This window comes from Pyrus communis, chromosome 12 (assembly GCF_041283825.1).
Source record: "Pyrus communis isolate YQ-2024b chromosome 12, ASM4128382v1, whole genome shotgun sequence".
NCBI lineage: Eukaryota > Viridiplantae > Streptophyta > Magnoliopsida > Rosales > Rosaceae > Pyrus > Pyrus communis.
Window position 1 is genome coordinate 42325 of NC_142576.1, and position 16980 is coordinate 59304.

Consider the following 16980-nt stretch of genomic DNA (forward strand, 5'->3'; position numbering starts at 1 on the left):
TTTGGAAGCACTTTGGCCCTAAATATCCAGTAAGCTCGCTTATTCGACTGAATCATGCATTCAGCAGCATTCATCCGTTCACTTCGACACATACATCATCCCATTCATCAGAATATTTATGGCAGTCAAATTCAACACAAATTCAAGCAAAGAATACAGAACGAGCACACGCAGAGGTCCAGGGATATACTCACAGTGGGGTTGCTGATGAAGCCCTCTGCTTCGCTTGGAACCTTCTCTCAGTCAATATCTCCCTCACATTTTATTAAAAATTCCATTACATTCATGTTTGGGAGGAACCAAGCAACACAAAGGAAGACCATTGATTAACTTCAGCACTCATATCTGGATTCATGCAAGTATTTTTCCCATGCATCCATCAATAAAGACATGCACACATACAGACAAATATACATGAGCATTGATGAAATTTTAGATCCATGGATGCATGAATGACAGCACAAAAATCTAAGCACTGTATTCCAAACAATTCACAGAACAGTACCAAGAGAAGAGTGGATGAGGAAGAGATCCTCTCCGGATCTCTCCCACCAAATCCTATTAACTTCAGCACTGAGATCCGGATTCATGCAATTATTTTTCCCATGCATCCATTAATAAAGACATGCACACATACAGACAAATATACATGAGCATTGATGAAATTTTAGATACATGGATGCATAAATGACAGCACAAAAATCTAAGCACTATATTCCAAACAATTCACGGAACAGTACCAAGAGAAGAGTGGATGAGGAAGAAATCCCCTACGGATCCGGCGATTCGGATTCTTAAAATTTAATTCAACAACTACAATTATTATAACTTTTAAAGGGACCCTTATAGCCGTGAGATTAAATTTCAAGAGCTTGAATCTCTGGATCTCTAGAATTTGGTGGGAGAGATTCGGAAAGAAGGGGATGATAGTTACCTTTGTGAGGAATCTTGAATCAACGCTCTAGACCATGGAATTGCAGACACCTCCTTGACAAAAGTGATATTTTGGAGGTCACTCAACCCACAAATCTAGAGCTCACATAACTCTCTCAACATCCTTTCTCTTCCAAATGAGAAAAGTAATACAATAAGTTGAGGGCTTTGAGTACTTATATGGGTATTTTAGTAATTTTGGTATTGTGTATGGCTTGTGCATGGTTGGTTTGTTCTATTTCTATCCCAAGATTAAGAAAATTGATCATTTTTGTCTATTTCCCAAAAATTTATGGTTTGAAAATGACATTTTTAGTGTGGTATCTTGTTTTGCTTTTAGCTCATTTTTTTCTTCTTTTTGGCAGCTACGAATTTGTTGGAAGAATTGTTCTTCCCAGTTGCAACACATAGGTTTTCATTGCATATATTTTTTGAGAAGGGAATGCGGTTGCCAATAAATTAGTCAATTTAGGGATGCTCTCGTCTTTACTTGTTTGGCATGCGGCTCCACCCTTAGCAACTCTTCCTTTTTTACATTCGGATTTTTTAGGCATTCCTACCTACATGTTTGTCTCCCCTTTTTTATGTGTGTTTTTAATTTCCCAATCATTTTGGCTCTTTGTTTTGCAGCTTGTTTTGCAAGTTATAACCTTCTAGGTTTAGTTTTAAGGGGTTTAGCCTTATGTTCCCTCTCTTCTTTTGTATTTTATTATTTAAGAGGGGTTAGGTTTTATGTTCCTTCCTCTTTTATTGTAATTTGTGTTTTTAATTTCTGAGGGGTAAGGTTTATATTCTTCTGGACTATATATAATTTCTTATTTCATATCAATAAAATTTCCTTGTACCGTCGATGTTTTAAAAAAAAAAAAAAAATCACCCATTATTAGCTGTTGAATTTTATTACAAAAATGCTAGGTGATCTTAGGGGTTGAAATCATATTTATAAGTTGTGTGGTACTTTGTAATATGCTTGATGCGAGACTCTATTTTCCAACACGTCTCCTCACGAGTGAACCCACATAGAGTCACAAGGGAAATCAATTCCTACATCGAGAACTGGTCAAATCAGTCAGTATCCACTCTTTGGAGCCAACACCAATCTTTTCAAATGTGCAGTCATTCAGTAGGATGTTCAAGCCCGTAACTTGGGCCCATTCTGTCTAGGAAGAAAATTCGAGTGTAGACTGTTCAATTAATCAAGCCCAAGACAGGTTGAAATAATAACATGCTATGATATCATAATAAACTTTTCAAGCCTATACAAGTCCACCACCTGTATTATCGATATTGCCCCCCAACTTAACCACATATTATTAAGTCCTGAGTTTTATCACAAAATGGCTTAGTGATATTAGGGTGGAATATCTCCTATATAAATTGTACTATTTTTTGTCATATGGTCGATATGGCATGTAGGACTCTATTCTTCCACAATGTGCAACTTAAAAATCGTTACAGTGAAAGCACAATTTAAGGTTACATCACATCGAAAATCAAGGAGGACATTAGATTAAAACTCCGCAGTTTGTCATACATAAAGTTCAATATGCCACAGCATGAGCAAGGTGACTTCACAAAATTTACAAACCACATTCAGAAACTCAAATTATTTATAACTATCCAATTATTCAAGGCTGTACGTAAATTGCCTCAACTTGGCCATCTCTCTCTCTTATAACAGTGCAAGCAGCAGAGAGAGAGAAAGGCGAATCATTCATTCGTGGGCTACACGAATAACTTGCTTACCAACATTTGTTCCCGCAAATAAGCCTACAAAAGCAGATGGAGCACTTTCCAAGCCTTCATTCATGTCTTCAATGTAAATAATCTTCCCTTGCTTGTAGTAACTAATGACATGTTCCAAGAAGCGTGGGTACAAGTGTATGTAATCACTTTGCAGGAATCCCTGCATCCTGATACGCTTTGATATCAGATTGAATACATTGCGGATCCCTCGGGGATCAGAGAGGTTTTTCTCAGACACCATTCCACAAACAGCAATCCGACCGTGAATTCTCATGTTCACAATTGCTGCATCAAGCATGTCCCCTCCCACATTATCAAAGTAAATGTCAATGCCTTGTGGAAAGTACCTGTAACAACATAACATACTGAGTGTAAACATCTTCATTTGACAATGGCCCAAAGTCTCAAATATCGTCATGTTCACAAGTGTAAACATCTTCAACATAACACGCCCCCTCACCCTAGCTCAAGTGCAACTAGGCTTGAACAAAAATGTGGATCAGTTATATCGAGGGCTCATACGTGGATTGGCTATTTTATGCCAAGTTAAAAGTAAAGCATCCAACCCAAAACCTTATATCATTGTATCATTGTATCGGAAGGTTTTACATTCGCAACATGGGTTATACTCTCAATACAACATAACTCAATCACTAACCTTTTCAAAGCTGCATCCAGGTCTGCCTCTTCTTTGTAGTTAAAAGCTTCATCAAACCCAAGCTTATTCCTCAGAAGATCAACCTAGCAAATAACATGTCCCAATTAAGTTCTATTTCTTGTCAGCGCTATTTTATGAAATATGATTCAAATATATTGTCTCAAACTATCAACATAACTAACAGAGAAACACAAATGAGACCTTACCTTTTGGCTTGAGCCACAACTTCCAACAACATAACAGCCATGCAATTTAGCAAGTTGGCCAACAAGCTGACCAACAGCTCCGGAAGCAGCAGAAACTAAAACACATTCCCCCTTCTTAGGGGAGCAGACCTCGTAGAATCCTGCATATGCAGTAAAACCTGGCATACCTGTAACAAGAAATTCTTGTTTGGTTACTGATTTAAGAGCTAAACAAAAGAATTTTATTTAAACTAATTTTTTTTAATCTAACGAAAACAGTAATAGTGTAATACACTAGTCTAGAAGCAGGGTTGATTTGAGTCCCTCGCATCCTCCCTCATTGCTGTCTAAGGGGGAAAGGAACAATTGGACACAGTTATACAACATTCTAAGCTAAAGCATACATTGAATAGAAAAATGGAAGCGTCTTAAATCTCCAGGAAAACAAGCGGGACTCTGAATGACTAGAATACTGAAATTGCGGCTGGTTGTTAGAAGTGATCAAATGACTCAGAATCCTTCAAGAAACTATCATTAGTTAAATGTTAATGCTTGATTATCTAGTGCAGAGTAATAAATAAATAAAAAATGAATGGTTCGTACTTTTAAAAAAAATTCTCTTGCTTAGTCAGTCAGCATTACATAATCAGTGATTGACCGGACAAGTACATGCGCAATCCAATCTTCATAAGTTCATAACCATAACTAAGGTCTTCAACTATTTACAATGACACTTTAGATATAACGAAGCACTTTACGTTTATAAGTTATCTAAACAATATCGTCAAAGGTGTTTCTAGGTCAATATTCAGATGATTTACTAGTGTTTAATATTCTGATGATATTATTCTTCTCCAGCGGAGTTATACATATATGCTGATTTACAAAACAAACAAGTGTAGGCATAAGAATCGAAAGATGAGATAGAAGAATAACATTACCAAGAAGACCCACATGGAATGATAGAGGGATGTCGCCGTCTGGCGTAACTTTTCTCAACTGCTCAGTTCTAGAAATCAAACTGTATTCTTCCCATCCAGTGAACCCAGAGATCAAGTCGCCAGGCTTGAAAGTCGGATTATCAGAACCCACAACTTTGGACACACCAAATCCTTCGATTGGCTGACTCATTTATGGGTGTGTATATAAGAGGAAGGAAGAAAAACACAAATTAAGAATGATTGAAAAAATGAGTGAAATGAAATGACAATTGTTAGGTAGGTAAGGTAGGTACCGTACCTGGCCAGGAACGAATGGAGGAATATAGGAATCACGAAAATCGCGCATACGGCCTCTCATGTAAGGGTCGCAAGAGAGGTAGAGATTCTTGACCAGAAAAGCTCCGGAGCCTTTAGGAGGCTTGAGCTCAGTCGTGGCGCTGACCACCACTTGCAAGTCCGTCTCCTTTGGAGTTCCCTCTACGAACCCCTTGAATATCACTTGCTTGTTCTCTACTAGTACTTTTTCAGCCATTCAGTTCAATAACACTAGACACTCACAGATGCCTCTGGTTTCAACGCTTCTTCCCTATCAAAACAATGTGACTGACTGACTGACTTTCGTGACGAGGGTGGGAGGGATTAGGGACACTGAGTAACTACTCCCTCTGCCTGCCTCTGGGACTGGGTCCGCCCGTACCCATCATTCCAATCACCGTGTTCGTTACCACTTACCTACCACCACCGTCCAACTTATACCTTTTGCACGTGCCATCGTTTCTATCTGCACATCCTGCCTACCTAAGACGGTAAGACCAAAACGGCGCTCTCATTTTTTTTACTATTGGATTAAATAAACTGGAAAATATTAATGAACAAAAATTAAAAAGAATGTGTGAGATGTAAAAAAATATGTAAATAACACTACCCTACAATAATGCCATAGAAAGAGAGATCATCTGCAAAACCTAAAATCCACCATTTGAGGAAGAAAACGAGGAATCCATGTTGTCGATGCCGCCAAGGCATCAAATATACAAGGGAAATGATCTCATACACCACTTTTCTCTTTGTTACAAACTCCTGTTCATTTCTCAGGAATAATGAGAGGTGCAAATCACTTCCCAATATAAGTACAACGATTGGCCTGCGAGTGCAATTTCCACGGTACGAATTTAACAGCAACCACCACCAGCATTCAATTATTAACATCCCAAAAAAGGGCTCAAAGTAAAATTCAGCTTTGAATTCACTATACCTGTACACTTCGGAATTGAAATGAATTCCATATATTATCAGTTGGACTGATAATAGGCGTAAACAGGAAAACAATGACTCTCATCGCTTGAACTGAAACACAGCTCCATGGACACAAATCAAATTTTGTAAAACCTTAGAAATTCAACAAAGTTTCTCGGTTATTTACAACAAAATCCTTGAAGAATTGGTTAATAAAAAAAAAAAAAAAAAAAAAACTCGTTCTGCCCATCAAAGAGCCAGTTTTAGTGTGCTGCTTTAAGGACTACGCGAACTCCAGAGATGGTCAACCACATCATAGGAACTGCTCAGGTGTTGAAAATCAGACCGGCGAAGAACCGTCCCTTGTGCTTGTCTGGTGCTGTCTCCAGTGGGTTCGTTTTGGTTTGTCTTGGCTGAACAGCTTTGGCGCACACATACACGGTGATGTCTTGTGTCAGTAGTGTAACTGCCACGCACCTTAACCACCAATATGACTTCCTTGTCTCTGGTGTCTTCACACCACCAAGTTTGTGGAACAACATCAAGAAACTCTTCTGGGGTTTGGTGCTCCTCGTGATGAACTGTCACCTCAGCTATATGATCTGGTCTGATAATGCCAGCTGAAGGAGTAACCTGGTTCAGAATCAAGACTAATTATCTTTGGCCAAAAAATTAACAAATTATTTTCAACTAAATGTTGGAGAGAACAAGGTTTGACCAAGGTACCACGTTACATCCTGATCCAAATGGAAACAATTTAATTATGCAACAGACGAATCAAATGATCAATAATAACACGACTTCTACTGCTACAACATTAGCACGCTATCCAGAATGTAGTCTGGTGTACAAAATTAAAAAACAGAAGAATTTCCATGTTAACAACAATAACTTTGGTAAACTTTGTTCCTAACTTACGGATAACAATGAAACATGGTTATGCCCAGAAGGATGAATGCACGAGTTTCCAACATTGGTGCAAGTCTGATTTTAAAATCCATATCTTAGTCTTAAATTCTCAATATAGAACAATCCTAACTTTCCTTACAGAAAAAGGAAAATGGCAAATTCATAAGCACTTTCTGTGGTCTAATTCACCTTTCTAATGGCAGAAAATCACTTTCTTTTCTTCCTCACCCCCCCGTGCGGGGGCAAACAAAAAAAAAAAAAAAAAAAAAAAAAAACCCAAAAATGATATTGCAAGGATAGAAACTGGCATAGTATCTTCCAACTCATTTCTAACAGCTCCAATCGTTGAAACTCCAATGCCTACGCGCATTCCTTGTCCTAATGGGTTATTGTAGCTAAAAAACGTATACAAACAACTTTTCACTGCAAAATTACCATGTTGACTAACACCCTCCACAACCAAAACACTCAATTATTGTAATGAAAATTGGGCCAAAAACAATAACTGGAATGAAAAGCACATGTACTGTTCCGAAGCTTGGGAAGTTACCTCAAGCCATCGTGGAAAGCCAAAGGAACAATAGTCTGATGTGGGTCCATCCTCCTTAATGATTGACTGCCCTTCGCAAATAATATCAAAAAAAGCATCTTTATCGCCACATTTATTTGTAATACGCAAAATGGAGGTGTCCTGGTTTTGAAGGATTATGTTGTTTGTACTGACAATAGTTTCTGGAATCTTGCATTGTTCTTCAATAATACATTTGATTTTCTCATTTGATTTAAGGATTTCTCCAAACTCTAGTCTCCTTAGAGACTCATCAACTCGAGCAATATCAACAGTAAAAATGCAACGGACAGGCTTGTGATCACTGTCTGTCACATCCATGCAGGCCTCGTACCTATAAAAGAAGATGTCAGACTTGAAACACATGTTACTCGTGCATTCATCATTCCATCAAAGATTTCACTGCCACCCAATCTCATGAACTTTGCATATTTCATAAAACAAATTTATTTCCAATAAAGTTTGCCTCTAACAACTAAAAATAAAGTCAATGTGAATGCTCGTGAGCATGAAATGCATAGGAGATGAGATCCTCTGGCCTCAATAACTATTTTCTTTCCAATCCATAAGTTACACAAGGCATAACATATAACAATAGGCCTGTAGGAATTACTTAACCCTATTCCTTTGAAATTTGAAATGGGAAAACTTACTGTGAGATTGAAGACACTACAGGGCATTCTAAGCTGCACTCTGATACTGACGCTGAGCGGCTGTCACGGTACAAAATTCTATCGCACCAAGCTGGAGTGCGCTTCTTCTCACCAGAATCATATCCTTTAGGAATGCAATTAATACGAGTTTAGAGTTCAGAAGAAAAGCAACGCAAATGCCTTACATTGAAAAATGTCTTATCTTTTTCTTGCAGAAGCATAAATGTCCAAACAGCACAATACAACATAAAAGTGAAACGATCTAGTAATTCAAAAAACAGAAACATTGTCACTGAGTCTTGACAGACCACCTAACACACAAGTTATAACTAAATACTGCTAAATGACCTAAATAGATTACTCAGCACTCAGTAAAGAATCTTCAACCAATCCCTTTTTTTTCTTTCACTTTTTAGTGCCCATCTAAAGCAATGAATTTAGGAATCACATGTGCAACAGTAAACTGTACCTGCTAAACCAGCTTGATGCCTTTCAAACTTATACGTGGGAGGAAACTTAATATCTGCCTCACGCATTCCTTGGAAGACATTTCCAGCTTCCATTTCCACTCGGAGCTGATCCCTTTCTCTAAGCCAATCAAAACATCTTTGAGAAACAAAATCTCTAGCTTCATCGTAAGATATACCATCAAGTCGATAGTTAAAATCGCCAAGAAATATGACCATGTCTGCCTCAGATAACTCAGGCATCCCTTCTGCAGAATTGTTACCAATAGCCTGAAAAGACACCAACAATGGTTTATAAGATGGCTGGAAGAAAATTGATCCTGTAACAAGTAACTTAAAAACCAAAAAGGTGCTTCTACCAATTTTACACATACATGTGTGCCACGAAGCATTTGAACTGCAGATGAAGCACTAGCTGCAATAGAATGGATCAATGGCAAGCCAGATCTATAAACAAACCAAAATAAATATATTGAGAAGGCAAGGGAACAATAGAAGAAAAGTTGAAGTGTTGTACCAGCTGCACAATTGAGAAAGTTAGGTCGGCAGAAGGTCATTGTTCGATATACATGATCGAAGTCTGCATTGCGGCGATTAACGGCTTCTAAGTGTGCAGCAAAGTGACAATTAACAAAGCACATTACCCGGCCATATATTCTAATCCTCAAACCAACAGCTCCCTGTTTGAACGACCTTTAGCCAATTAATATTGGTCATAACCAAATGAAAATGGCAACACAACAGTACAATGAACAAAAGCACAGGTGTACCAGTGTGTATGCAATATGCATGCTTATGAAAACACAATGGGAGACAGAGGGCTGGTTTGGTATTGCTGTGCTTTGAAAAAAAAGCTGCTTCTGCTGTGCTGTGAGAATAAGCAGCTGTGAAATAAAGCAGTAGAGTGTTTGGTAAACTTTTTTGTAAAAGTGCTTTTGAAAAAAAAAAGCAGTATTAGAGTGTTTGGTAAACTTTTATGTAAAACAGATGTGAAAAAAAGCCAGTTTTTCAAAGCTAGGTTTTGCAGCTTCTTGTTTTTGGCTTTTTTTCATCCAAAACTGTGAAAAAAAGCTGAAGCTAAGTGTTTACCAAACACAAAAACAGCTCCCAGCTTTTTTTGATAGCAGCTTTTTTCAGAATCACCTCAGTACCAAACCAGGTCAGAAACCCCCTAAAAAAATTTTTTTTTATAGAAAACAGAGTACACATATTAGTAAAAATGTAATACAGCAGAATGAAGGTGAACAAGCAGTCCAGGGCAAGTCAAGATAAATCAAGATGCACAATATGGGAAAAAATAAAGCAATCTCGTAAGTAACCACAGCCTTCCAATCCAAGAAGATAGGTTTTCTAAAAAACTCAAAACCTGATCCCACAGATGCCCAAAACAAAATTTATCCTACTAAAAATTCACCTCCTCACATTTGTTCTCAAAAAAAATTTCTTTTCATCTCCATCCAGAAATTGAGACCATCTAAATGACTACTAAAAAATATATGAAATTAATTGACCACCTCCTGATCTATATTCATCAACTTATGAGTAGAAACGTAGATTAGAACCAGAATACTGATGTTTCTACCCTCTATGAGTAGATTAATAAATAAAGTTCACCAAATTGAATAATATCACTAGTACAGGGGAGAACTCATAGGATAAGCAGGAAAACTATCAAATCTCATTTGTGACGTATAACCAGTATTAACACTAATTTTTCCATGAGATTATTCGTGTGTGGAATTGTGAACCTTGACCTCAAAACAGATACTGGAGGCACAGAGCTATTAAAATTCACTCACATGCAAAGCACTAAAGTTGATCCTTACTTTAATATATTTCATCTTTCCTTTTCCGTTTTCCCTTTATATCTTTGGCAATCATTTTGTTAATTATCGCAACACAAACACAATTTTTATCACAGTACAAATCGGCATAACAGAGGTAGCCCTACCTTGTTACCAATGGCACGCCCAAAACCACATGGAACTGCTGCAGCATCAACATCCCCAACATGAGTCCTAAGATTGTTTCTCACCCTCAAAGACAAAAAAACTGAAAAGTTATGATGACAGACTTGCAAGGGTAAAATCTCTATAAAAGGGTACGAAAATCAATTCTAGGGCCCGTTTGGATTTAAGGGTGAATTTGGACTTGGATTTGAATTTGGGTCTCTAAATCCAAATCTAGTCATTTGGGCTGCATTAATGAGAACCAGTCATTTGACAAATCCTTCAACCTCTTCAACGTCCTCGATGACAAAATTGCAATCGAACCGTCTCAGAACTCATGCCCCCATCTAAACCTTCACCACCCTCGATTAGAGGTATGTTCCTCATGATCTCTCTCTCCCCTCCGGCCATCTCTCTCATCCTTCTCTGTCATCTCTCAGTATTTCTCCCTTTCTTTCCTTTCTCCACTTGCGGATCAGATTCCAATTTTTATTTGCAATCGATGCAAAATCATGGATCAAATCTCCATCTCTCTCTACAAAGTGACCTCAAGAAGAGGGAGAGACATATGAGGGACATAGGTTGATTTGTGGGAAATCAACAATCAAATCCCACAAATCTCCATCTTCAGTATTTGGTTGTTGAGAAATTGAGGGAAAACGAAGGAAAATTCTGAATTGGTGAGACTGTGAATCACTGTTCTTTTACTAAATTTCAGTATATATATTTAACATTTTAATTAACTGATTATATTTTTTATATTTTTCTAAACCTTTAGATGAAATCTAGGAGCCAAGAATTTTATTCAAACAAAAAAAAAAATCAAATAAATGGATTTGAAAACCAAATTCAAATCCAAATTTTAAACCCAAACAGACCCTTAATGATGAAGAAATAATCAATCAACGAATTAGGGAGCTTCCTGTCAAAAGATACTCACCACACAGCAATGAGCAATCCTGCCAATTGCCTGGACCCAACGCGCTCAAATGTCAAACCTTCATCCAATGTTTTTCCAATCATATCCAGCCACCACTGCCCAACAGAGCTGCCCTCAAGCCCTACCTACAGATGAAGGAGAGTCATGACGAGGGGTTATAGTCAACCATACAAGTGACAATACTAACATGTGAGAAAATATCAAGTTACAGCCATTCCATTGCTTTCATTGGAAAGAGAATTGTGGTTAACGGGTTAAGTAAAGAAATACTCAAGCATCGCCTTATTAAAAATAAAAACATTACTATTTGTGTTTGGTTGCATCATAGAAGATACAGAATGCTGCTCCAGAGGTCCACTTCACCAGTGGTACATGTGCTCTAAACAATGCATGGCATTTGGGTGATGGAAATAGATTCTTAGAGTTTGAGCCCAATATTAATAATTTAAAATGATTTTTATATAAATGGCTATAACCTTAACATCCTCATCGTCTTAATTCTAGACCTAGGCTTCCTGAACTAAATGATTGATGATCACACACAATAACATACATCAGTATTTTTCTTCATCGAAGGCAGTTTGACAAGCATTTCAAAGATAAACTCAACACATGCATATTGCCATCATTATTATAATAACAATAATCTTCGTCTAGGCTTGTTGTATCAATTGAAACTTGCTCATATGCAAAAGAATGCATAAGCATTGTCCTTGATGGAAGGCATTTTGATGAGCATTCAAAGATACCTTTGGATACGATTAACCTTAAGGCATTCTATGTGGCTCAAAATTTCTTGCATCGAACCTTTTTCATCAGGCACCAAGCAGCAATTTATCAACTCTCTAGGCAAGAAAATTCATTAATAAAAAATAAAATAAAAACTTACAGTTTCTTTGGCTGCAGACATGGCAAGAAAACCAGCACCCATTTCAATTTCTTGCAACCCGACAACAACAATTCCAACAGTAGCAGCAACAGAGCCCAGCCAGGATATAAGTGAGTCCTGAGATGCTCTTCCCTGTCCAACATTCCATGTACCAGTCAATATTTTCAAATTTTCTATCCTTGTATATGTAAATTCTTTGCCGGCTAACTCTGAGCACAATATATTGTCAAGAGGTCCAGGGGACATGATATTCCATCCACATATACCACCTTGATTAGCCAAGGTAAATATAAAACCCGCTCCTGCAGCCATTTTTATGACAGGACTGCTGTGAGCCACCCATCCTCCAAGCAGATTACCCTCAAGGTCCAATACGTGGACAGTACCACTTGCATAACCAACCCATATACGTAGCCCAAATGTACAAAAGCATTGGACAGCAGAAGAATGATAGTGGTATTCTTGTATACGATTGCCATTTCTATCCCATTGTACAAGTAGGCCATTTGTACACCCAGTCCAAATCATTCCATCCATTGCTATCACCAGTGCTTCAGTTCTTCGATTATCATCTCCAAAGGCACCCTTCACTGCAACTCGACGAACAGCATCTGCTGCTCCCATTATGGCATTACGTGACCGCTGAAAGAAACCAAAAGAACTTTGTGTTTTGTCTTTCTTTGATCCAGCAATGGGTTCAGCGGAGAAGTCCTGTGCTGACGAAATGTCCACTCGATTCTCAATCTGACCATCTGTACTGAACAGCTTCAATAACTCCCTTGTACGAGCATCCCTGTATATGAAAACTACTAGCATAACTTAAATACATGACTTTATTTAGCCTGCCCTTACAACTGTAGGTGCCCACAGCTTACTCTATAAAAATGTGAAGCGGGCGGGCGGGCGGGCGGGGGTCAAACTTCAAACTTTGAGTAAAATATTCAACAACAAAAAAGTTCAACATTCTGCAGTAGAAACGCTTGCCAATTTGAAAAAACAAAGAGAGGAAGAAAGTCCTCCACACACGTAATCATTCGGACAATAAAACCTCTATATAGTCATAATGCTGGGACCAAACCAATTTATTACTACAGGGAGGTTATTACTTAATAGAGTTGCCGTTACAAAACTTGTTCTTTCACTTAGTTATCTAATGAAAGCTGTATAGATACAATAATCTACATTACTATAGAAACATGTCAATTCCCAAGATGTAGACATTGGAAAAAAAGAGAAACCTAGTCTCTAAAATATCTAATGCATGTATGTATGTAGTGATATCTTTAATGCCTAAAGTTTCATGCCAAGAAGCTCTAAACATGCTTGAGAAGCTAGAAACATATTGGCTTCAAGAACAAGATGTCCATGTTGACGAGTTATTACATACACGGAAGCTCAGAGACGTAGCAACAATTCTAAAGAATAACTCATTATCTCAAACAACTTTAGAGAAAATATTTCATTTCATCTTAAATTTTTATTTGTGAATTGCATATTTTTGGACTTACTGACAATTATTACCATGTGGAAGCAAGTTTTTTTAAGATAGAACCTAGAAAAATTATAACTAATTAAAATGTGGAGTTTATTCCTATTATAACTGGCCCAAGTTGGAACTGAAACTTTTCGTGACTAGATAAAGGTTGTTCCAATAGAGTATCGCTATGGAGAGGTCTGAAGTCACAAAAGGTTAGTAGTTTCTGCAGTTCTCATTCACTAATAATTCTAAAACATTTCATAGTGCATAAGATAATTCAAAGGGGCACTGAAAAAAACTTTAAACCCATATGCCAAAACAATACTCCCTAACATTTTACACACACAAAAATAATGAGTTCGCACCAGAAAAACCAAAATAAGAATGGTTGAATTCAAATTTATTACTTTTATCAGGAATGGTAGGCATTATTCTCAAAAAAAAAAATGAATATTGAGAGTGGTGACATACCACAATGCGAATGAGAGATAACCAGCAGTCCAGAGCTTGGCTCCAGAACGATCAGATAATAAGTAGCGAACATCTGAAGTTAATATGTTATTGAAACCATTGACGGCAACTTGGGTCCAAGGTTCAATGTAAGATCTCTCGACCAACAAAGAAGACATGTGCCTTTCTTCGGCTGTTAGGGAGAGAGCCTTTTCAAGAGCTTCCCGTGGCCATATCTTGATGGAACCACCCTCTGAGCCTGACCATAGATCCCCTAGATGGATCAAAGTAGTAGTAGTAGCAGCATTAGCAGCAGCACTAGTAGAATAAATAAATAAATAAACAAACAAATAAATTTACCATAGCAGGAGATGACAATTGAAAGAACGGGGCCTCTGTGAGCCTGCCAAGATAAGCCCTCCTTAAACGGATTCGTCGGAGTAGGAGCCGAATCCATCTTCCAACACCTGATCCTTCCATCCCTATGCCCGCTCCACACCACCTTATTCCCCTCATCCCCAACCAAGCATATCACAGCCGATGTGCATACCGACTCCCTATACGGCACCGCCTCCTCATCCCCTGATTCGCCTTGTCCTGCCGCCGAGTACAGATCGCTCAAGTTCCAAACCCTAACGGCGCACTCCGTCCCAACCCACAATTGGGACGCGGTGCTCACCATTGTCCGCAAGAAGCACCCTATCTGAGTCTCCCTCAGCGGGTGGGGCCTCACTTCCAGCCTCGGCGGCCGGTTCGGATGGACTGCCGCCCGAATCGGGACTTTGAAGATCCCAGTCCCTCCCCCACTAGCCACGAACTCCGGAAGCGAAGACAAGCAGTTCCCCTCGGAGGCGTTGCTCCTATTATTATGATTGTTGTAGTTACTGCTGCTGTTGTTGTTCTTGTTGTAGTCGTCGTCGTTGATGACGGACAGCTTGCGGTCAAGGAATTGGAGCATGTAATCGAGGCGTTTGGAGGTGGAGTGGAGGGAGACGACGTTGTCCTCATCAGATGAGGAAGAGGAAGAGTCCGGGAATAGCTTTGGAGCGGAGAAGCTCGGGGACGAAAACAGGTCCTCGTTTTCATCCATCTGTGGCCGAATCACAAATTCTGATTCAGAGATTTTGGACTGTTAAATGTTGAAGGCGGAAGCAGGAAGTAGGAAGCAGAGCCAACCCCCGATATTGGAGCTTTCCAGAGGATCTATGTCCACCTACACCGAACAAGAAGTATCATTTTACCGAAAGAAAGAAAAAAAAAAAAAGAAGAAGTATCATTAACTAACAAAGTGTCCGTGACCGTTTAATTTATTCCCAAGTGGCGAAATAGCTGCAAATGTAAATCCTCCGTCACTTTGACCGTCAGCTCAAACGTTCGTATTTTCTTTTTCTTTTTCTATTTGGTCAACTCAGCAAAAATGCCCACACGTCGCTAGTTCCTACCGTCGATATTTGTAATCAAATTAAGAGATTCATGTGTACGCACGTGTTGTTTTTTTTTTTTTTTTTTTTGGAAGTGAGAAGTATTTGAGTAACAAGAACAAAAATATAGAAGGTATCACTATGGTTTAGTTATTTTTTTTTTCACTTATAAGTAAGAGATTTTACATTCAATTATCGTCAAGATGAGTTTAAATCATATTATTGCTAGCATATTGTGAGACTAAGCACATCTCCTCTCTCTTAATGTAGATAATATCATTTGTTCAAAAAAATATATATAAAATGTATTCCATAAGTACACATTTTTCAATGACATTTTTTAATTGGAGATATTTTGCACAAAATAAAAATGATTCTAAACCTATTCATGCTACACTAATCTACACTAAAGGTACTCAAAGGAGGTAGGGAGAGTTAGATATGGATACCATCCTGATCCAAATTGTGGGGATCCTAGGGATCCTCACATCCTAACCACTTATCATACATCATACGGTCAAAAATCATAGTACCTAACAAAAACTGGCTGCACAATGTACTGAACTTTTAGGATGTGAGGATCCCCACAAAGAGGATATAGAGAAGATCCTCATCTGGGAGAGTTTAAGCTCAGGACGCAGTGAGTTAAAGAATAATACCTAACAAACAAGGTAATCCACTTATTATAGAGAGATTGAAAATTGTTAGGCCAAGTTTAATGGTTAAATATGAGTAGCACGCGGCTTCGGGTAGACCTTGCAATTTTTTGCACGACTCAACGATTGGACCCAAAATGGCACTAAAATAATGGATTTTGAGTCAACATGTTAACTAATAAGATCATTATCGTGTCGCTTGTTAAGAAAAAAAATTAATTTGATAATTTTAAACTACTAAAGAAAAACCTTACTAGTTACTACAATCGCCATAGTAGTACATAATCTCCCATAAAAATTCCAAATCACATTAAAAAATCACAATAATTAATTTACAAATGCAATATGTGAAGAAATATATATATATATATATACAAATGCTCGTGATTGCATCATCTACAGTTTGACGATGAGTACATCGTCGTTTGAGTTTCTAAAACCCTACAAACCCTCGTAAACAGTGGTTTTAAAGATAATTCAAATAAATAAAAATTCATAATTACAAACCTCTGTGTTACATCCCACATCGCCTAGGGGAGTGGATCATGTAAGCCTTATATGTATATTCTCATCTATACCTAGCACGACGCCTTTTGGGAGCTCACTGGCTTCGGGTTCCATTGGAACTCCAAAGTTAAGCGAGTTCGCGCGAGAGCATTCCCAGGATGGGTGACCTACTGGGAAGTTCTTGTGTGAGTTCCCATAGACAAAACCATGAGGGCATGGTCGGGGCCAAAGCGGACAATATCGTGCTACAATGGAGTCGCGGCCAGAATGTGGTGGGGGCTCGAGCGGGGATGTGACAATTTGGTATCAGAGCTAATCTCTGGTCGGAAGGGTGTCAACGAGGACAACGAGCCCCTAAGGGGGGTGGATTGTTACATCTCACGTCACCTAGGGGA

The 16980-nt window shown here is 38.4% G+C and overlaps 2 protein-coding genes across 3 annotated transcripts; both read right to left on the reverse strand.

Moving 5' to 3' along the window:
* Positions 1-2422: 2422 nt before the first annotated feature.
* LOC137744684 (Zinc-binding dehydrogenase family protein) lies at positions 2423-5562 on the reverse strand. The gene is made up of 5 exons (XM_068484455.2): positions 4762-5562; positions 4464-4644; positions 3544-3710; positions 3338-3420; positions 2423-3026 (listed from the first exon to the last, which is right to left on the reverse strand). The coding sequence occupies exons 1-5, from the start codon at positions 4993-4995 to the stop codon at positions 2648-2650; spliced, it is 1044 nt and encodes a 347-aa protein (XP_068340556.1). The 5' UTR covers positions 4996-5562; the 3' UTR covers positions 2423-2647.
* Positions 5563-5826: 264 nt separating this feature from the next.
* Positions 5827-15318, reverse strand: LOC137744683 (type II inositol polyphosphate 5-phosphatase 15). 2 transcript variants are annotated; one of them, XM_068484454.2, is made up of 11 exons: positions 14362-15318; positions 14023-14275; positions 12075-12867; positions 11186-11310; positions 10248-10332; positions 8814-8976; positions 8671-8711; positions 8299-8566; positions 7830-7953; positions 7159-7510; positions 5827-6332 (listed from the first exon to the last, which is right to left on the reverse strand). In XM_068484454.2, the coding sequence occupies exons 1-11, from the start codon at positions 15089-15091 to the stop codon at positions 5976-5978; spliced, it is 3291 nt and encodes a 1096-aa protein (XP_068340555.2). In that variant the 5' UTR covers positions 15092-15318; the 3' UTR covers positions 5827-5975. The 2 variants fall into 2 exon arrangements, with proteins under 2 accessions (XP_068340555.2, XP_068340554.2); XM_068484453.2 differs by having other exon boundaries at positions 8671-8976; positions 14362-15283.
* Between the last annotated feature and the right edge of the window lie 1662 nt (positions 15319-16980).